At 32.8% G+C, this 23466-nt stretch overlaps 1 protein-coding gene across 1 annotated transcript; it reads left to right on the top strand.

Annotated features, from left to right (window-relative positions):
- Nucleotides 1-17184: 17184 nt before the first annotated feature.
- Nucleotides 17185-22965, top strand: LOC114317542 (auxin-responsive protein IAA13). Its single transcript, XM_028264284.2, has 5 exons — nt 17185-17896; nt 19280-19605; nt 20240-20378; nt 22426-22487; nt 22577-22965. Exons 1-5 carry the CDS (start codon nt 17400-17402, stop codon nt 22612-22614), a joined length of 1062 nt encoding a protein of 353 aa, XP_028120085.2. The 5' UTR covers nt 17185-17399; the 3' UTR covers nt 22615-22965.
- The last annotated feature ends 501 nt before the right edge of the window (nt 22966-23466 follow it).

Genomic DNA, 23466 nt, shown 5'->3' with positions numbered 1-23466 from the left:
TACATCTTTGACGGAGTGAATGACATCAACCTCTATGCTGTGGTGTTTGAGGCTAACTTGGTTGGAAATCCCAAAGAGTGGTGGGTTGACACTGGAGCAATTCGTCACATATGTGCGGACAAGAAGATGTTCACTACCTACAATGAGGCTGCAAATGGTGAATAACTTTTCATGAAAAATTCTTCTACTTTTACTGTGACTAGACAAGGAAAAGTGATCTTAAAGATGACATCAGGGAAAGAACTGACCCTCAACAACGTACTGCATGTACTTGACATCGGGAAGAATTTAGTTTCTGATTTTTTGTTAAGTAAAAAATGGTTTTAGGTTTTTTTTGAGTCTGATAAATTTGTATTAACAAAGAATAGTATGTATGTTGGTAAGGGATGCATGAGTGATGGTCTCTTTAAGTTGAATGTAATAACAGTTGTACCGAAAGTTGCTATGAATAAGAATAACACATCTTTTTTTTATATTCTTGAGTCAAATTTATGGCATGGTAGTTTAGGACATGTGAATTTTGATACTTTGCGTAGATTAATTGGTTTGGATTATATACCAAAGTTTGAAATTAATCCTAATCATAAATGTGAAGTTTGTGTAGAAGCGAAACTAACTAAGGCTCCATTTAAATCAGTTGAAAGAAAAACCGAACCTCTTGAATTAATTCATACTGATGTATGTGATCTAAAATTTGTTCAAACTAGTGGAGGCAAAAAGTATTTCATAATATTTATCGATAATTGCACAAGATATTGTTATGTTTATTTACTTAAAAGTAAATATAAAGCCTTAGAAATGTTTAAACTCTACAAAACAGAAGTTGAAAATCAACTTGGTAAAACCATTAAAATGGTTAGAAGTGATAGGGGTGGTGAATATAATGCACCATTAAATGAATTTTGTGCACAATATGGTATTATTCACCAAACTACAGCACCCTATTCTCCACAGCAAAATGGAATTGCTGAAAGAAAGAATAGAACCCTAAAAGAAATGATGAATGCCATATTACTAAGTTCAGGCTTACCACAGAATTTGTGGGGGGATGCAATATTGTCTGCTAATTATGTTATTAACAGAATACCCCACAAGAAGACTAACAACACTCTTTATGAATTGTGGAAAGGTCGACCGCCTTCCTACAAATACTTAAAAGTGTGGGGGTGTTTCGCAAAAGTTGAAGTTCATGTTCCTAAAAGACTATGATTGGAACCAAAACAGTAGATTGTGTGTTTATTGGTTATGCTCAGAATAGTAGTGTATATCGGTTTCTGACTTATAAATCAGAAATACCTGATATAAATATGAACACTATTATAGAGTCAAGGAATGCTGTATTTTTTGAACATGTCTTTCCTTATAAGAAAGGACATGAATTAAGTTCACAGAAAAGAACTTATAATTGTACACAAAGTCAAGAGACTAATGACAATCAAACACAAGAGACTAGTAATGTTCTCAACTAACAGAATTTTAACTGATGATGAACCAAGAAGAAGTAAGAGAGTAAGAACATCAAAATCCTTTCGTCTAGATTTTTTGATATACTTGTTAGAAAATGAACCTCAAAGCTTTAAGGCAGCACTGATAGGTCCTGAAGCACCTTTGTGGAAAGAGGCTGTTAATAATGAAATTGAATCCATTATGCAAAATCATATTTGGGAATTGGTGGATCTTCCACTAGGTTCTAAACCTCTTGGATATAAACGGATATTCAAGAGAAAAATAAAGGCAGATGGTTCAATTGACAAGTATAAAGCAAGACTTGTAGTAAAGGTTATAGACAAAAGGAAAGTCTGGATTATTTTGACACATATTCTCCCGTGACAAGAATCACATCCATTCGCATGCTCATTGCTATAGCAGCATTGTTTAATTTATAAATACATTAAATGGATGTGAAGACAGCTTTCTTAAACGGTGATCTAAATGAAGAGATCTATATGGAGCAACCCGAAAGGTTTGTAGTATCAAAGCAAGAAAAGAAAGTTTGTCGGCTTGTAAAATCCCTTTATGGATTAAAACAAGCACCTAAGCAATGGCATGAAAAATTTAATCATGTAATGCTTACTAATGGGTTTAAGATAAACGAATGTGACAAATGCGTTTATGTTAAAAATACTGACCAAGGATATGTCATAGTTTGTCTTTATGTGGATGACATGCTTATCATTGGAAGTAGTCAAAACATGATCAAATCAATTAAGCAGATGCTTAACAAAATATTTGATATGAAAGATATGGGGGTCACAGATATTATATTAGGAATGAAAATTACTAAAACATCTAACGGATATGCATTATCTCAATCTCATTATATTGAGAAAATTCTTAATAAATTTATTAAGGATGATTTGAATGTAACTAGAACACCTGTAGACATCAGTCTTTATTTATCAAAAAATAAAGGTGATGTAGTGTCTCAATTAAAATGCTCCCAAATCATTGGAAGCCTAATGTATCTAATGAATTGTACTCGTCCTGATATAGCTTATGCTATCGGTAAATTGAGTAGGTACACTAGTAACCCTGGAGAAGACCATTGGAAGGCGATCATTCGGGTCCTTAGATATTTAAGATTTATTCGTGATCATGGTTTGAACTTTACTCGATATCCAGCAGTACTCGAAGGTTATTGTGATGCCAATTGGATATTGGATACTAAAGATTTAAAATCCACTAGTAGATATGTCTTTACTCTGGAAGGCGCTACTGTTTCTTGGAAGTCCATGAAACAAACATGCATCGCACGATTCACAATGGAATCCGAATTCATTGCTTTAGACAAAGTAGGAGAAGAAGCTAAATGGCTTTGTCACTTCTTAGAAGACATTCCAATGTGGCCAAAATCTGTGCCAGCTATTTGCATTCATTGTGATAGTCAATCTGCAATAGGCAGGGCACAAAATCATATGTATAACGGTAAGTCACGACATATTCGTCGTCGATATAATACCGTAAGGCAATTGTTGTCAAATGGAATAATCTCAATAGATTATATAAAATCTAAAGAGAATATTGCGGATCCGTTAACAAAAGGTTTGACAAAAGAGCTAGTGTATAGTTCATCGAAGGGGATGAAATTAAAGCCTATTACATAAGAGTCATCATAATGGTAACCTTACTTATATGACTGGAGATCCCAAGAACTAAGTTCAAAGGTGTTATCCCAGTTAGGCAACCCAAGAGGGGGGGTGAATTGGGTTATTAAAAATTTCACAATATTAAATATAACACAATATTCAGAATTTGAATAAATAAAAACAAACAGAATAATAATTATCAATATAAAGGTAGAAGAGATAGAGAGAGAAAATCAAACACTGCGATTTATAGTGGTTCGGCACGCCAGGCCTACGTCCACTCCCCAAGGAACCTCCTTGAGAATTTCTTTACTATCAATTGAATAAATACACCACCAAGCTTGTGGATTTGGCACAGGACTTACTCTTATCTATTGAGCCTCACTCAACAATAAATGCCTTACCCTTACAAAATCTCTCACAAAAATAAGGAATAAGAATAAGTGGTAATTGAACCCACTTTTACAATAATTCTCTCACAAAGAGTAGATATGAAAGTGTAAGAACAAAAGCTAGACTTAGATCTGAAAGTGAAAGAGCAGAATACTCAGAATTTTGGAGCTCACAGAAATATTTTCTCTTCAAGTTCTTGATTTTTTCTCCACATCCAACACCTCTATTTATACACAAAAATATACCCGTTAGACACTCCTTGCTGACGTCATGGCTTACATAAGCACGCTCCTGACGTCATGGCTTACATAAGCACGCTCCTGATGTCATCGCTTACATAAGCAGGCTCTTGATGTCATTGCTTACATAAGCACACTCCTTAAATTTAAATAGTCAGCAAATGATAAGAATTAAAAATATAAAAATAAGATTGATTTTTTCTTCTTGTTTTTTTCAAACATGGAGCCACCGTTTTTGTAGACAATTTAATACAAAGTTCACAACTTTCAAACAAACAAATAATTTTCTCCATCTAGTTTATAATATATATATATATATACATATATACATAACTCCATCTTGTTCTTCTTGTTTAATTATAATATGATATAATTAATGTAGTGTAAAAAATTTAATAGCGCACGTGATGTATTCTGCATATAATGTTATATAAGTTCTGATCAAAATTTTGCATACAGAAAAATCTCTATAAATAATATTTATGATGGATCTGAAAATATATGTCATCTTTAAAATATTGTATATGTTGTAAAGATTTTAAACTAAATGTATTTTACCACTCCATATTAATTTTGTCAAAATAAGACAACCCATAAATATCAAATTTGTCAAAATAATACAACCAATCAATCATTTTTGTCAAAATATTATAATTAATCAATTTGTCAAAAGATGAATAGTAATTAACCCTATTTTTCAAAAAGTGAATAGTAAAGTTTTTTGAAAATATTTAAAATAATCATTTTTGTCAAAATAATATAATTAATCGATTTGTCAAAAGATGAATAGTAATTAACCCTATTTTTCAAAAAGTGAATAGTAAAGTTTTTGAAAATATTTAAAATAATATTTAACATATATATTTTAAAAAGATAATATTATTTTATTTAAATAATATTTAACAAAAATATATATTTTTTAAAAAGATAATAATTTGTGTCAAATAATATGTATATTAACTAATATATTTTAGACATCATCAAAATTAAATAATATGATTAACAATCTCCCCCTTTTTGATGATGGCAATATATGTATGGATTTGACACAAAATAAATTTGACAAAATATTTGACAACCCTGCGACATATAATTTTCAAAATCATATTTTTTCTCCCCCTTTGACATCATCAAAATAAAGATGAAGATAAGAAACAAACACAAGGGATACAATAATCTGGGGGGCCAACAATAAAATAAGGGGCCGGCTGTCTTGTCGGAATCATTGTGGGGATTTTGTAGCATCTCGAGCGCAGGAAGTATGGACAAACAAAAGATTTGAGCAGATATAGCAGATATGCATCGAGGAATGGAGCAATGAAGTGTATAAAAAGTGACACAGATCAGAAGCAAAGATACGAAATCATCAAGTGTTTGAGAGAAAATTTTGTTTTAGCTCATTTTATAATCATGTCATTCCTTACCTTGTCGATCAATGAGTCGGACCTGCATGAGGTGCCTGTAATGCAAGCAAATGAGAGAGTACCAGTGACGCAGGCACATGCTATGCCTATAAATGAGGGTTCTAGTGGTATTGGCAATCGAAATGATTTCGATGCTATTAATCACACTATGGCTCTTAGTACACAGGCCATGACTGCAGTTTCCAATATGGCGCGACGATTACAAGCAAGAGTACAAGAAAATCAGCAATGGAGAGATGAGGTGTGCTTGTTAAAACAACAAGTAGTGAATATGTGTAAGGAGAAGAAAGAGCTGAAAAGAAAAAATGCACAGTTGGAGAATGCAGTGCAGTATTATGCAACGGTGATAATGCCAAGACTCACAGAAATCGAAAACAGAGAGAGGCATGTAACAGAGGCTCATGAAAAATTGTTGAGAGAAGTGAAAAAGAAAAAATCTGTGAAACCTTCTGAAAATTTACCTGTAATCGAGTAATATTTTCTTTTTCTGAAATAAAATTGTGAGCATTTCTTCCTTTATGTATTTATTATTATTATTATTATTATTTTTTTTTTTAAATTTTGACTTTGCACAAAAAAATTGTTTGTTGGTGCAGATAAGGAGTATGGCAGATAAGAAAAAAAATGTATATATATACTCCCCCTAAAATTATGCACAGAATATACACATGCCCTTTTTTTTATATATATATATATATATATATATATTTATAATGATTGTTAATCTCAAAATATGAGTCTCCCCCTGAATTAATGCACTAGAAATTTCATAAAATTGAAGAAATAGATTACCAATCTATGATACCAAAGGCCCTTAAGATCTGGCCATAAACAACTACACCAAGTGCACTAGCATAAAAGGAGAAAATAAAAATAAAAACAAATACTTCAATCAAGGTAGAAGCAACCAATATTAAATCCAAGAGAATTTGGAGCACATATAACAAGAAAAAAAATACAACACAGTGCAATAATAATTTTAACATGTTGATCGGTGATGACCTTGATGATCGGAAGAAATAAAGAAGATTGGGTAGATCGGTGGCAATTTGTGTAGATCGGCAATGGATCTTGATGGATCTGTCACGGATCTTGGTGGATCGGCGATGGAACTTGATGGATCGGCAAAGATGGTGATGCAGATTTTTGGGTAGAGAAGTGATGGAGTTTTGTGGATTGGTGAGGGATTTGGGTGGATGATAGTAGTGATGAAAGTGATGGATGATTTTGTGGATGGTGGAGATGGTTGTAGATGATGGTGAACATGGATATGGAGTCGGCTGAGGAAGAAGGAGAGAGCGAGAGACCAAGAGAAAGAGAAAAAGAGAGAGTAAGGAAGAGAGTGGGTGAGAGATAGGGACGGAACGGGAGAGAGAGAGAAAAAATTATATATATAAATATATGTATATTATTATTGTTATTAATTTTTTTTTTTTTTTTTTATAATAATAATAATAATTACAATATTTATTTTATTTAATTATTAAAAAATTATTTTTTAATATAAACATTATATTGGAGTATTTATCATACCAAGTTCTGTTCTAATATAACAAAATTGTTCTTCATTTAGAGGCTTGGTAAATATGTCAGCTAATTGACAATTTGTAGGCACAAATTCGAGTTCAATGTCACCTTTGAGTACATGATCTCTCAGAAAATGATGCCTTATTTCAATGTGTTTAGTGCGTGAGTGCTGAATAGGATTTTTTGAAAGGTTAATGGCACTTGTGTTGTCACATTTTATAGGAATATGATCATAGTGAAGTCCAAAATCTTGAAGTTGTTGTTTCATCCAAAGCAATTGTGCACAACACCCAGCGGCGGCAATGTATTCTGCTTCAGCAGTTGACAAAGCCACTGAGTTTTGTTTTTTGCAAAACCAAGAGGTGAGTGAGTGTCCAAGAAAATGACAAGTGCCACTAGTGCTTTTTCGGTCAAGTCTACATCCCGCAAAGTCGGCATCTGAGTAACCAAAAAGTTCAAAGGTGGTTCCCTTAGGATACCATAATCCCAAATTTTGAGTGCCGACAAGATATCTGAAAATGCGTTTGACTGCGATGATGTGTGACTCTTTCGGTGCGGATTGAAAACGTGCACACATACAAACACTAAACATTATGTCGGGCCTACTTGCAGTAAGATAAAGTAAAGAACCAATCATACCTCGATATTTCTTCTCATCTACGGGTTTACCTTGCTCATCTTTGTCGATTTTTATCGATGTGCTCATTGGAGTTGCTGCAGGCTTTGATGATTCCATTTCAAACCTTTTGAGTAGATCTTTGATATATTTCGTTTGATTTAAATGGATTCCATCATTAGTTTGTTTAATTTGTAGACCAAGGAAGTAATTTAATTCCCCCATCATACTCATTTCAAACTCACCCTGCATGTCTTTAGCAAACTCTTTGCACAAATTTTCATTAGTAGCACCAAAAATGATATCATCAACATAAATTTGAACGATTAGCATATCTTCCTTTTTGATTTTTATAAAAAGTGTTGTATCAATTTTTCCTCTACAAAAACCTTTGTCAAGTAGAAAATTACTCAATCTTTCATACCATGCTCTAGGAGCTTGTTTTAAGCCATATAAGGCTTTTGAAAGTTTGAAAACATGATCCGGGTATTTATGATTTTCAAAACCGGGAGGTTGTTCAACATAGACTTCCTCCGAAATGTACCCATTTAAAAAAGCACTTTTAACATCCATTTGATATAATTTAAAATCTTTAAAACACGCAAAAGCAAGTAACATTCTAATAGCTTCAAGTCTAGCAACTGGTGCAAAAGTTTCATCAAAATCAATTCCCTCTTCTTGATTATAGCCTTGAGCTACTAATCTAGCTTTATTTCTAGTAACAACTCCAGATTCATCCATTTTATTTCGAAAAACCCATTTTGTACCAATAACTGGATGATCCTTAGGTCGAGGGGTCAAAAACCAAACTTCATTTCTTTCAAATTGATTTAATTCTTCTTGCATTGCTAAAATCCAGTTTTCATCATTTTCAGCTTCTAAAAATGATTTTGGTTCAATTTGTGAAACAAATGCCAAGTTACCACAAATATTTCTAACAGAGGAACGAGTTTTTATACCTTCCGCCGCATCACCTATGATGAGGTCTTTGGGGTGGCCATGAGCATACTTTCATTCTTTTGGTAGATTTGAGTCATTTTCTGGAAGAGCATATATTTCTTGAAGATTCTCCATTGTCATTTCTTCGTCATGTTTGCGTAATGGATTTTCTTCATTTTCCTTTTTATAAATACTCTCCATGCTTGGTTGATTTTCTACAATATCATTACTTAACAGATTCTTGGAAATAATATCGTTAGATTCATCAAAAACAACATGCACAGATTCTTCAACAAGTAGAGTTCTTTTATTAAATACTCTATAAGCTTTACTAGACATAGAATAACCAAGAAATATAGCTTCATCCGATTTAGCATCAAATTTTCCTAAATTATCTTTATTGTTATTTAATACAAAGCATTTACAACCAAAAGCACGCAAGTGACTAATATTAGGTTTTCTACCTTTCCAAAGTTCGTAAGGAGTTTTCTTAAGAATAGGTCTAATCATGGCACGGTTTATAACATAGCATGCAGTGTTTACAGCTTCCGCCCAAAAATATTTAGGCAAATTATTTTCACAAAGCATAGTACGAGCCATTTCTTCAAGAGTTCTATTTTTTCTTTCAACCACACCGTTTTGTTGAGGAGTCCTAGGGGCTGAGAAATTATGATCTATTCCTAAGTCATCACAAAACTTAATAAAATCATCATTTTCAAATTCTCTACCATGGTCACTTCTAATACTACAAATATTAAGATTTTTCTCATTTTGAATTCTTTTACAAAGTTTTGAGAAATTATAAAAAGCTTCATTTTTGTGTGTTAAAAATAATACCCATGTATATCTAGTGTAATCATCAACACAAACAAGGGCATAAGATTTTCCTCCTAAACTTAATGTTCTAGATGGTCCGAATAGATCAATATGCAAGAGTTGAAGCGGTCTAGTAGTTGAAACGATATTTTTGGATTTAAAAGAAATTCTAGTTTGTTTTCCAAATTGACATGCATCACAAAGTTTATCTTTTTCAAAAACAATTTTTGGTAAACCTATGACTAACTCATTTTTTGAAAGCTTGGAAATTAAATCAAAATGAGCATGTCCTAATCTTTTATGCCAAAGCCAACCATTATCATTTATAGCAGATAAACATTTAATGTTAAAATGAGAAGATAAATCATGTAAATCAAACACATATACATTCTCATGTCTATAACCTACAAATAAAGTTTTGTTTTCTAAGGTATTTTCAATAGTGCAATGAGTTTTCTCAAAAATAACTCTATAACCTTTATCACATAATTGACTAATACTAAGCAAGTTATGTTTTAAACCTTCAACAAATAAAACATTTTCAATAATAGGAGAGGGATTTTTACCAATACTTCCTACACCAATGATTTTACCCTTGCTATTGTCGCCAAAAGTCACATATCCGCCATCCTTTGGTTGGAGTGTGGCGAACATAGCTTTATTTCCAGTCATGTGCCTCGAACATGCACTGTCGAGATACCATCTATCGTTACTAGATTTTGTCTTGAAACATACCTAAAAAAATTTGATTTCTCTATTGGTACCCATTTTTTCTTGGGTCCATAAAAGTTAGAATTTGACACCCTTGAGATATCCTTAGGAACCCACATCTTTTTTATTTTAGCAAAAGGATTTCTTTTAATAGGACATGAAGGTGAAATATGACCTTTTGTTCCACAAAAATGACATGTGAGATGAGAGTGATTAGAAGATGCATATACAAAACCATTTTTGGCAGTTTTTACTTTTGAAAAAGGTTTATATCCAATTCCGGCTCTACCAAAAGTACGGTTTTGATTTTTAAGAATTTTATCTAAAGTCTCTCTACCTTGAGTGAACTTTGAAAGAGTAGTTTTCAAGTCTTCAATATTTTCTTTCAAAATAATTTGCTCATTTTTTAAAGACTCGTTTTCTTTTTGTAATACAACTAAATGTTTTTCAGAAATTGAAGACTCTTTTTGAGTTAAAATCTCATTTTCCTTTTTCATTTTCATGGCTTCATTTTCTAAAACATTTATCTTGGAAGTCAATGATTCATTTTCTTTTGATAAACTTGAAATTACTTTCTTTTGACAATTATTTTTTAAACTAAGTTTCTTAAATTCTGCATGTAATTCATCAAAAGCTAATTGTAATTCATCAAATGTAAAGGATTCGTCATTTACCTCATTTTCATTTCCAAGTGCCATTAAACATAGGTTAGCTACCTCGTTTTTGCAAACTTCGGTTTCTGTGTCGCTTTCATCACTATCTTCTCCCCATGCTGCAATCATAGCTTTCTTTTTGTCCTTCTTGAATTTTTTCTTAAATTCTGGACATTCTGATTTGTAGTGTCCAGGTTTGTTGCATTCATAGCAGGTTACTTCAGATTTTTTGTGATTTTCTCCTCTTTGAAAATCCCTGCTGTTGAAGTCTTTTCTGAAAAAATTTCGTACACCTTGTTTCTTTCTCACAAACCTTTGGAACTTTCTAGTGATGAATGCCATTTCCTCATCCTCATCTGAATCATCTTCGTTATCCTCTTGACGTTTCGAGGTGGATTTGAAAGCTATTCCTTTCTTCTTGTTGTTGTCTTCCTCTTCCTTTCCTTCTTGCATTATGAGCTCATGAGTTAAGAGAGATCCCATTAACTCATCTAGACTTAGCTTTGATAAATCCTTGGCTTCGGTAATGGCAATGACTTTTGTCTCCCAACTTTTTGGCAATGACCTAAGCACTTTTCTTACAATTTCAGCATTAGTATATATTTTGCCAAGAGAAGTTAAACCATTAATAATATCAGTAAAACGAGTAAACATTTGAGGAATAGTTTCATCAGGCTTCATTTTAAAAAGTTCATAATTATGGACTAGCAAACTGACTCTAGATTCTTTAACTTGTTCGGTTCCCTCATGAGTCACTATAAGCTTGTCCCAAATTTCTTTAGCGGTTTTACATGTGGAAATTCTATTGAACTCGTTGGCATCTAAAGCACAGTACAACATGTTTGTAGCTTTGACATTAATTTGGGCCATTCTAGTATCTGATTCATCCCACTCATCTTCAGGTTTTGGTACCCTAAGTCCATCTATAGTTTTGGTAGGAATTTTTGGACCATTACAAATAATTTTCCAACATTCATAATCATTAGATTGAATATGTATGGTCATCCTAGTTTTCCAATAGCTAAAATTTGTGCCGCTAAATAGAGGTGGCCTATTAGATGCTTGTCCCTCGGGTAAGGAATAACTAGGGGTTGCCATGATCTACTCTGAGACGGTTAAGTCACAAAAACTAGAGTCTAGGCTCTGATACCAATTGTTATCCCAGTTAGGCAACCCAAGAGGGGGGTGAATTGGGTTATTAAAAATTTCACAATATTAAATATAACACAATATTCAGAATTTGAATAAATAAAAACAAACAGAATAATAATTATCAATATAAAGGTAGAAGAGATAGAGAGAGAAAATCAAACACTGCGATTTATAGTGGTTCGGCACGCCAGGCCTACGTCCACTCCCCAAGGAACCTCCTTGAGAATTTCTTTACTATCAATTGAATAAATACACCACCAAGCTTGTGGATTTGGCACAGGACTTACTCTTATCTATTGAGCCTCACTCAACAATAAATGCCTTACCCTTACAAAATCTCTCACAAAAATAAGGAATAAGAATAAGTGGTAATTGAACCCACTTTTACAATAATTCTCTCACAAAGAGTAGATATGAAAGTGTAAGAACAAAAGCTAGACTTAGATCTGAAAGTGAAAGAGCAGAATACTCAGAATTTTGGAGCTCACAGAAATATTTTCTCTTCAAGTTCTTGATTTTTTCTCCACATCCAACACCTCTATTTATACACAAAAATATACCCGTTAGACACTCCTTGCTGACGTCATGGCTTACATAAGCACGCTCCTGACGTCATGGCTTACATAAGCACGCTCCTGATGTCATCGCTTACATAAGCAGGCTCTTGATGTCATTGCTTACATAAGCACACTCCTTAAATTTAAATAGTCAGCAAATGATAAGAATTAAAAATATAAAAATAAGATTGATTTTTTCTTCTTGTTTTTTTCAAACATGGAGCCACCGTTTTTGTAGACAATTTAATACAAAGTTCACAACTTTCAAACAAACAAATAATTTTCTCCATCTAGTTTATAATATATATATATATATACATATATACATAACTCCATCTTGTTCTTCTTGTTTAATTATAATATGATATAATTAATGTAGTGTAAAAAATTTAATAGCGCACGTGATGTATTCTGCATATAATGTTATATAAGTTCTGATCAAAATTTTGCATACAGAAAAATCTCTATAAATAATATTTATGATGGATCTGAAAATATATGTCATCTTTAAAATATTGTATATGTTGTAAAGATTTTAAACTAAATGTATTTTACCACTCCATATTAATTTTGTCAAAATAAGACAACCCATAAATATCAAATTTGTCAAAATAATACAACCAATCAATCATTTTTGTCAAAATATTATAATTAATCAATTTGTCAAAAGATGAATAGTAATTAACCCTATTTTTCAAAAAGTGAATAGTAAAGTTTTTTGAAAATATTTAAAATAATCATTTTTGTCAAAATAATATAATTAATCGATTTGTCAAAAGATGAATAGTAATTAACCCTATTTTTCAAAAAGTGAATAGTAAAGTTTTTGAAAATATTTAAAATAATATTTAACATATATATTTTAAAAAGATAATATTATTTTATTTAAATAATATTTAACAAAAATATATATTTTTTAAAAAGATAATAATTTGTGTCAAATAATATGTATATTAACTAATATATTTTAGACATCATCAAAATTAAATAATATGATTAACAAAAGGGACAACTAAGTTATGTGTGGCTCGCCAGAAATCACCAAGGGATTAAAATTCCCTACCATTCCTATGGTGAGAGTGATATCTGCAACATATGTTGTCTGCAGGGGCATAAGGATAAGTTTTGCTTTTAATGATTACTTATATCTTGATTACGGCATAAAATTAAGACGAGTATAAGGAGATATTCACAATAAGAATTACCTATATGAGTGTTGAACTGGGGCCGGTTCTATGAGAATGAAGAGGCTAAATTCTCTAGAAACACTCATGAAAACCAGGAGCGTTCAAGGCCAAAATGAACACAACAGTGAGAACCACAATGTGTTAGAAGATATTTTGTGTGAAATCTATTGTCTTGGCTTAAACAAACGCCTGAACAATTCAAGGCATCGCGTCCATTGGTTAGCTAGTAAGTCCGATAGGTTATCATTAGGGAAGGTTCAACGCCGAAAGCTATCAATCCTGATGCAAGATATTTTCGACTTATACTCTTTCAATAAAGTCTACATATTGTTGCATTTCCGTTGTCATCAAATTCCATTCATGTGGGGGATTGTTGGAAATGGTTTGGAAAAATCTAGGTTTATAACAGATTTTTTCCTAACTTTGGTCTAATATTTAGATGGGATCCGTGCATCGATTTTCGCGGGTCAAAGTGGTAACGCGTTCTATGCCGCGTTGTGATTCACGTGGTATATTTGGTTGCTCAAAACCATTATCGGGTGAATGGAAAATTGAAGCCAAAGTATGCTCCATGGAAATGAAGTTTTGGTGGAAAATCCTTAAGGGTTTGAATAAGGCTTGTCCCACATTGATTTGGTGGGAAGTTTTGAATGAGTTTATAAGGCATGGGTTTGGTACTTGGGGTGCGCTCCAAGGGGTACCCAAGTGTTTTAGAGAGGGAGGTTACGGGCAAAATAGGCTAAACTCATTGGACCTAAAAATCACCACACGCGAGCGCGGCCGTCGCCTGTCCAGTCGGGCAGGCTGGACTAGGCTGGGCTTGAGTGCGGATGCGTGGTATGAGGTTGGGTTGGGCTTGTCTGGCCCAATACCTATCTTTTTGGATCAAAAACATTTGAATTTAATTTTATTTTTGGTAAAATAAAATCCAGAATTCAAATTAAATCGGAAATAATCTGGTTCGGTTTTACTGTATACCCAAACAGGATCCTTCCCGTTTTTATCTGTTTGAATTATGAACCCAACAGATTCAAATTTGTTTAAATTCAAAACCAATAGGTTTCATACATGTTCAAGCAGGTTTGCACCTGTTTAATTCAAAACCTGCAGCCACCAATCCATCTATAAATAGGACAGCCTCATTTGATGTTTTACATTCAAAAAATTCATAAATTTCGTCCTTAAGAGCTCTGCAAATTTATTCTTCATTTTGTTACATTATTTTCTTGTAAGAAAGAGTGTAAGCACTTAGTGTGTTCGCAAGACAAACAATTTGTAATGCTACTATTGTTTGTAGTTGATCATTTCATCCTAGGGGATATATGTTCAGATTCTGAAAGCACCGTGGAGAGGACGAATTCGTCTTAAGGACACAGTGTCAAACACTGGACTTGATCAGATTATTATTCAAGAATTAATCAAGTAAGTTATTTAATTTATTTTCGGTGTTTTTATTATTTATTTAAATCAGATTTTAATTTTATTTTTGTAACAAAACAAAATCTGTTTTTATTTATTTATTTTTATTTCTAATTTAATTTTTGTAATCAAACAAATTCTCTCATTTTTTTATTTCTTTTTATTGTAATTATTATTTAGTACACAATAAAATTTAATCTATTTAAATATAATAAAAATTGTACACTAAAATGTGATTTTTCCAAATATGAAATAGGAATGATGATTGAAATGGGGACAGAAAACAGAACAATCCCCCGTGAAAAGAAAACGACGAAACAAGCGGATTGGCAGGAAACAAGAGGCCTAGTTAGTTTACCCCTAGATTGTTGTACTATAGCTCTCCCGAGAGACAATTTATTTGGTGATTCTAGAATAAAATAGATAATTAATTTTTATATTAATTTGATTTTTATAATTTAAATTTAAATTTAATTTGATCTAAATAATTATTATTATTATTTTTTTTTTTATATAAAAAATATGCTTATGAACGATATGCATTAGATTTTTAGAAGCAAAATTATAAATTTACTTAACTCATTCGCTCTGTTTGTTTTGGGTGTAAATGATGGAATGAGATTAGGATGGAAGTAGGACTATTTAGAGGTTGTTTTGAATGATCTAAATAAGTGTACTTTTTGACTTTTTATGAAATATGAATTGAATATGTGTTGGGTTTGAAGTAATGTGATAGAGAAGTGATGTGAGTTAAATAAGATGATGTGACTTAAATAGGATAGTGACTTTTTGACTTTTTAACTTTTTTAGTTTATAGTGACTTTTTGACCTTTTAACTTTTTTAGTTTATGCCAAACAAGGCCTTAGTATTGTACTTGTTTGAAGAGTTGAGAAAGAGATTAGAATGGAGGAGGAGATTAAGGCCTCGTTTAGGAACAGACTTTTTTAATAACTTTTTAGTTTTTTGACTAAAATATGATGTAAAAAAAACTAGTATGTTTGAGATGAATTTTTAGTTTTTTACGAAAAGATGTGCAAAAAGTAGAGAGAAAAATGAATCTTTGATTTTTTAGTATGAGTTGTTGGTTTTTTAGTTTTTTTAGTAACTTTTTAATTTTTTGGCTAAAATAGTCACTTGTCAAACGAGGTCTAAGATGGAGGTTGGAAAGGGGGATTGAGATGGAGGAAATGGAGGTGGTATTAGAAAAATAGTGAGGGGATTAGAAATTTTATTATTATTTTTTTTATTTTTTACATATTGAAATTTTTTTTTGAACATTAATGTTTAATTTTTTATATTTTTTTATTTGTTTTATTATTTTATATAAAAATAATTTAACAATTCCTACACTAACAACTATCATCAAAACAAACACAATTTTACATAATCCCCTCACTATGAATCCCCTCAATTCTATCTCCGAAAACAAACGGGGCTATGGAGTTAACTAGTTAACCTCAACTAATTCAGTTATTATTTTATGTAAAAAAATCTCTAACAGTTTCATTAATTGAATCAAATTGATATAAAATTTAAAATTAAGAATTAAAATTAAATTAATTGAAAGTATAAAAATTAAAATGATACAAAAGACAAAATATAAAAATGACTAGTGTATTTTGACTATAATTATATGGAGTGGGAAAGAAATATCAATGCAGTTTAATTAAAAAAAATTACAAATCAATGATAAATTTTATGATTATTAATAATTAAAATTTAAAAAATTTCATAAATTTGTATAAATTTCCAAAAATATCATTGAACAGTAATTTATCCCTCTAAATATTATTCAGTGGATATTATAAAAAAGTGAAAATAAAGAAATTATTTACAAAAATGTGAAAGTGCAACTTCTTCCCTTTTTTTCTTTTTTGGGTGCAAAATTTACCCATTATGTATTATATAACACTGCTTTGAAAATTTTCTTATCATAAAAATTTGTCTAATTCATTTTTGAGTAAATTACACACACTTTTCTCAAATTTTGAAGAAAATATAATTAATCTTATACTTTTAATATAATTACATTAATTTTTATTTTTAAATAGCTAAAATAATTAAATTTAATGGTAATAGTGGATAAATACTAAAATAAACAAAGGCAAACATTCATTTTAGTAAAAAAATAAAAATATCATTGTTTAATTTATATGACTAACAAATTATTGATAAAAAAAAGTAAAATATTTTTTTAAAATTTATTCAGTAATTTATTTATTATTTTTTTTAAATCAACATAAAATATTATATTTTATTATTTTAAAGTAAAAATTATAATTAAGGGAGGGGACACCAGATGGGAGAAACCGATGCGATGGAAATATAAGGAATTGTTTTGAAAAATTAATTAAAAATTATTTTTTTAAAAAAATAATAAAAATTAAAAAGATTTTCAAAAATAAATTAAAAATCAAAAGATAATCATCTTCCTAAAATAGTCAAGAAGAGAGTTGACGCCCACAAAGCCGACAGATGGGGTCCATCCCAAACGTCCCATAATCATCACCAGCCCACCACTACCACCACCACACCTACCTTTCCTTTTCCTGTACCCATAATAGAATACCATTCTATACCATGCCATACCATACCTGACCAAACAAACAATCCCTCTCTCTTCTTCTTCTTCTTCTTCTTCTTCTTCACTTGTTGTAATAAAGTTTGCAAAGTTGTGTGATGGAAGTTAATAATATGGGTTTATTGGGTACCGCTGGTGGAGGAGGAGGAGGAGGAGGAGGAGGGTCATCTGGGGGTTCGACAAATGGTGGGTCTATGTCGACGGTGTCCACGGATGACAACCTCGCCTTGACTTCTGAAGAATCTTCTTCCTACCCACACCCAGATGAGTCTGAGCTCCAGTTGGGTCTTGGCTTGAGCCTTGGTGGTGGTGGTGGTGGTGGTGGTGGTGGTGGTGCTTTGAAGTCTAAATCATCATCCCTGACCCCAAACCCAACACCCCGATGGGGTCAATATGCCAGGATCTTGACTGCTCAAGACTTCCCTTCTATGATGCCTTCAAACCCTTCTTCTTCTTCTTCTAATTCCCCTTCCCCTTCCCCTTCTTTGTCATCATCATCATCTTCTTCTTCTTCCATGACTAAAGCTAATTTCTCCGCCGGCACCAAGAGAAGTGCTGATTCTGTTGCACCATCACCTCCTAATGGTGGTGTCAGGTAAACCCCCCCCATCTCTCACAACTTTTATTTTTTTATTTTTTGGGTTTTTGGCTTTGTTTGTATTTATGTTCATTTATATCTAATCTGAGTAACTGTTTGTGTGTTTTAATGTTTTCATTCGATTCTTGACTTCAAATTTTAGATGGGTTTGTATTTCCATCTTTGGTTCTTCTCTTTTTTTATGTGTTTGCCAAACCCTGTCTTGTCTTTCTTTCCCCTTTATTATCTTTTGTTATTAGTTTTTAATTACAGGAGGCATCTGATTCCAGAAATAAATAAATAAAAGTTTTCTTTTGAGGGTTGTTTTTCTTTATTCTCTGTTCGACTGTAATCTTGTATGTGTTGGGATTTTGTACCCACGTGACGCAAATAAAACGACATATGGCATGAACAGAGATTTACACACAAAAATTTTTGGTGAGGAAGCAAAATTAATTAAGAGAAATGATGATGTATTGTTTCTTATTTAGAGTAATTTGTGTTATTTCAATGATTTGGGATTTGGATACAAGGACTGTCTGATTAAGGGAAAACATGTTCCAGACCCCGCATATGAATGACAGAGAGTAAACCCGAAAGCAAGCTTCAAGGAAAGAATCATGTTCTTTTTCACTTTCTTGAGGTTTACATTTCTATGAATCTGGCTAGAGAGGATAAACTGATGAGTTTATATGTCGTTCAAGGCTGTTATGTCCCCACTGCATGAGAGAGGGTGTCGATTTGGTTCACAAAATTAACTGCACTTGTAAGGCCTTCATATCGTTCATGATGTCATCTCTTCATATTGTCATAGCTTCATGTCAGCAGTTATGCTTGACATTTTGAGGTAGTGAAGGTCATGGTTTGCTGCCCAGAGGTCCCTTGCTCAAACAACAGAGGTGATTAAGGAATGCTCATCACATCCCCAACCCCAAAATGATGCAGTAGCGGCAGTTCTGAATTTAAAATCAACATTAATTATTCTGTCTTATGATGATAAGAAACTAATAAGTTGTATCAGCCTGTGACTGAAATATATATATATATATATATATGCATAGTATTGCTTCTGTGTTTTTTCCTTAATTGTATAGAACTTATGACACTTGCCAAATTCTAAATCGGAGATATTCAGACCATTGGATACTCATTGATGTCTAATGGCACCACAGCCTGATCGCCAATGATCTTATGTGCATTCTTCGTGAGTGACTGAATGAGCTGCATTTTATTGTAATTCTTGTATCTATAATCCTTTCCCTTTTAACTGTTTGTGGACGAGGTAATTGCTGATGTTAGTTATGAACATATTTTGTTGAGGTGATTGGATTGCAGCTACATAAATTACTGATTCTTATCTAATGGGAATTTTTTCCCCCCATTGTAATTTGATTCTTGAAGCCGTCAAGTTGTGGGATGGCCTCCTTTAAGAGCTCATAGGATAAACAGCATGGTGAACCAAACAAAATTACCCGCCAACGAAGAATTTCAGTCCACAGTAGAGAAAACTAAAAGCAAGAATGGTGTGGTAGATATGACTAACAGCGGCATCCATGAGAACAAGAACAATGTTAAGGAGAAAAGGCAGCTGAAGACTTCACTGTTTGTGAAGGTGAATATGGATGGAATTCCAATTGGAAGGAAGGTGGATTTGAGTGCTCATAACTGCTATGAAACCTTAGCACAAACATTGGAGGATATGTTCTGTAGACCCACCAGTGTGAGACGTGAGTTGTTCTTCTCCTTTCTATTTTGACATGAATATTCTCTTCTAATGTTTTTTTTTTTCTTCTCCCGATACATTTGTTCATTGAATCCAAATCACCTCCAGTCTACTCCCCCTCCTCAACAAGCCCATGAGAAACAAATAAACAATAAAATAATGGAAAGACTAACGAGCTATTGGATGTTTATTTTATGGCTTCAAAAGCTTGGTTATTCAGAATTAATTTGCAGTAGGATAGATTAATAGATACTGCTATTTTCATGGTCAAGCCAATCCAAATGTGGCTCTTAGCATGCCACTAGCTTTGTTAGTTATAGCAGTTGGGTAGTTAATTCTATACAGTTCACTAATGATCAGAAAACCATTTGATTTTCTTGCATTTGCATATGGGCAAAGATTAAGTTTCAAACTATATTTATGACTTTGTATAAAATAGGATGCAGCTGGTCAAGTTTAAATTTTTTTGGAATTGCTGCTCAGTTTGTGGTCGACATAAAATGTTAATCCTTTTGAAGTACTGTTTGGGTCTTGGTTTTAAGTTTTGGACATGATAAACTATGGTGTTTAGCTAGTATTTATGCAGACTTTGTGTATTCATCTCATGAATGATAGAGTGACAATATCTTTATGATTAGGACCAAGCATGGAGGCGCATAATATAAGGACAGAAGCAACTGGACCTCCCTCAAAGTTATTGGACGGATCATCTGAGTTTGTGCTCACCTATGAAGACAGAGAAGGAGATTGGATGCTCGCTGGCGATGTTCCTTGGGGGTATGCATCTTCTGCTCATTTGCAACATACAAACATAGTGCTTGATAACAATTTGAGTTCTGTGAACAATGAATGTAACTCATATGCTCTAGTTTGTTTCCATCTAAATTGACAGAAATTGTGCCATATGTGCCCATTTTTGAGTGTTGATAAGAAAAACGCTTAAGTCAAGGGTCATTCTATTTACACCACACATTTATCTCATGAAACACCGCATTCTACATTTTTTTATTACAATTTTATCCCGACCTGAATTACTATTAAAGGCATAAACCCTAAAAGTTTAATATCTAATTTTTCATTATACCCTCCTTTCCCACCTCCTCCACTAGCCCACCACCACTGATGCCGTCATCCAGTCGTTTCCCGCCCTAGTTTGACTACCCCACCAGCCCCCTTGCCCTTGCCCTTCCCATCGTCCCAACCCGCACCCCCGTCGCCCAGCACCACAAGCCCCCAGCACCTCTCCTCCCTCCCTACCACTCACTTCCTCCAAATCTGCAACCCCTAGACCCTTTCTTCCCTCCCCGCCACACCCTCTTCCAATTTTCTTCTTCTCCCGTTCTTTTTCTTTTTCTTCAGACACTGACACATACACTACATAGACACCAACGAATACGACAACACGTAAATTTTCAGAAAATATAAGGCACGATACGTAGGGGAAACGTGCAAAATATATAATTATATATATATATATATATTTTAAGGATAAATAATTATTTATATAACATATATATGAATATTTAAGTAAGAAATTATAATTTTAAAGTGTAAAGGAAGAGAATATGTATAAATTTACATTCTTTTTATTTTGTTATTGGATTCTAAGCTATTTTATTTAAACTTGTAATGTGTCTCATGTGTCTTTAAGTGTTAGGAAGAGTCCGTGTAGTGTCGTGTTGTATCAGTATCGAAAACAGCATGTTACCTTCTTAAAAGTGTTTGTGTTTTTTAGTTGGGGAGCGGTTTGTGGTGAGGAGGGGGGCTTCATATATAGCCTCTTACACTTTTAGTAAGATATTTAATAAGAGTGTTAGTGTTAATAAATATAAAATTATTCATTCAATAGAAAGTTTTCAAAATATAAAAAAGGTTTAGTTAATTTTTTTTGTAATGAATATTTAAGTTTTTATGCTTATAAATAATAGTTCAAATAATTATTATCGTCTTATAGTTATTGATTATGAGGGGGAAATTTTTTTTTGCAAGATTGTAATTACCAAGTGACCCCCCAAATCAAATTTCTGTTTCTGCCACTACTCTAGGATCATATCACGATGGGATAAAATGGGTTTTGCCCCATATGCAAATTGATTCCCTTAAAATATCTCTCACAATAAAGTTGGTCTACAAGACATCCTTGCTCTGGGGATTTCATTACTGGTGCTTTAAGGATTTATGTGGTCAAACATGTCTTAGGCAAATGCTTTTTTTTGTTTGAACAGTTACGTTGTGTTTGGTTTGGGGATTTGAGTAGAATTTGGAAAGAGAAGGCGAAAGGTAGGTCAAATGTGAATAAAATATATCTACTTCCACGCGTGTTTTCCCTTTTTCTTTTCAAATCTCTTCCCAAGTCCTCCAACCAAACACAGCGTTAGGCAAATGCCCAATCAACTATTTGGCAATGCACAGTCCACTAGGGGCTTACCGTGGCGATAATGTAGGAAGTTCGGGCAATGCCTTCTACTACACAGGCTCTGAGTATATGACTCGATAACCCAAAAACAAATCAAGATCATCTGATTGTATGAAATCATCCTAACACCAAATTTCTCAGCAATAAACTAAATTCCGTGCTCTTTTGTTTTCGCAAATCATAGGCAACCTATATGTTTCTGTGTTGTGTTTATGTAATCTGTATAGGCAGTTCATGGTTCAAGCATAAACTGATGCCCTCATAGTAAGAGGCACGCCCCTGTGCTCTTGACTGTTGACTCAATATGAGTATCTGCCTAAAATATTTACACTTTTTGTTCAAATATCAAGGGAGAAAAGATCTGATCATGGTATTACTAATAGTGTTTTGTTGTCATTTGTATCTCAGGATGTTTCTTAGCTCCGTGAAGAGACTTAGAATCATGAGGACATCTGAGGCTAATGGACTTGGTATGTTGACGCATAACAAACAATGTCATTCTACAAAGATGAGGCATATATCTTTATACTTAATCTAAGTTGTCATTTTTATTTTGCAGGGACAAGATTGCAAGAAAGGAATGGGAGACTTAAGTAAACCCATCTAGATTATATTTCCATCCATAGTTTCAGTAAGAAGAACATAAGCCGGCATTTGACGAGTGAAAACACAGGAGAAATAGAGAATACTGCGTGATCTAAGCATTTTGTTTAAGTAATGACTGATCGGATCCTCTATGGTTGATATGTTTCTTTTTTGATAATTTCAATATTTGTTTGCATATATTCTTCACATATTATTCATCCATCCTCTGGGATCGCCTTTTGTCCAGATGCGGCAAGCATCTTAGTTATCTGTGTTACATACACATGCATACTACACCAAAAGTTGCTTTCTGATGTTGTAATTACCTGATGCTTTATTGATATGGTTTTTGAGTTTGCTGCACTCTGAAATGCATTCTTTAATCCTTGTTTGGAAAACAAATGGCACGCCCCTGTTATGATTGGAAAAACTCTTGAAAATTGACAGTAGAGCTTCTGGATCCTAATTATGAATTTGTTTCATGTAGATGAATCATGAGATTTGAGTATGCAGCTTTAAGCTCACTGCTAAGATGGCTGTAAACCGCAATACTGGCATATGGATAGATTATATTTATTTTTAAAGTTTTATTAAATTAGTTTTTTGGGTCCTCTTCAATCCTGTAGGTTACATGGAAGTATTAAACCAAACCAAACCAAATCAAGCCTTAACTCTCATCAAATGGGGTCGGCTACATGAATCTTTTTTCTCCACGCGGCTCTACCAAGGCCATTTCAGTTACATGGAAGTATTGTTGCAATATAAATGGATAAACAACTTTTGAGGCCAAGCAACCGATGGGAACTTCTTGAATTTGACATTGGCACTCTGTGCGGACTACAATAGCATCATCTTCGCCTTTTA

Source organism: Camellia sinensis, chromosome 12 (genome assembly GCF_055761805.1).
Source record: "Camellia sinensis isolate YWXY chromosome 12, ASM5576180v1, whole genome shotgun sequence".
NCBI classification, from domain to species: Eukaryota; Viridiplantae; Streptophyta; class Magnoliopsida; order Ericales; family Theaceae; genus Camellia; species Camellia sinensis.
The sequence above is the reverse complement of the archived record's forward strand: the minus strand, read 5'-3'. Positions and strand labels throughout refer to the sequence as shown.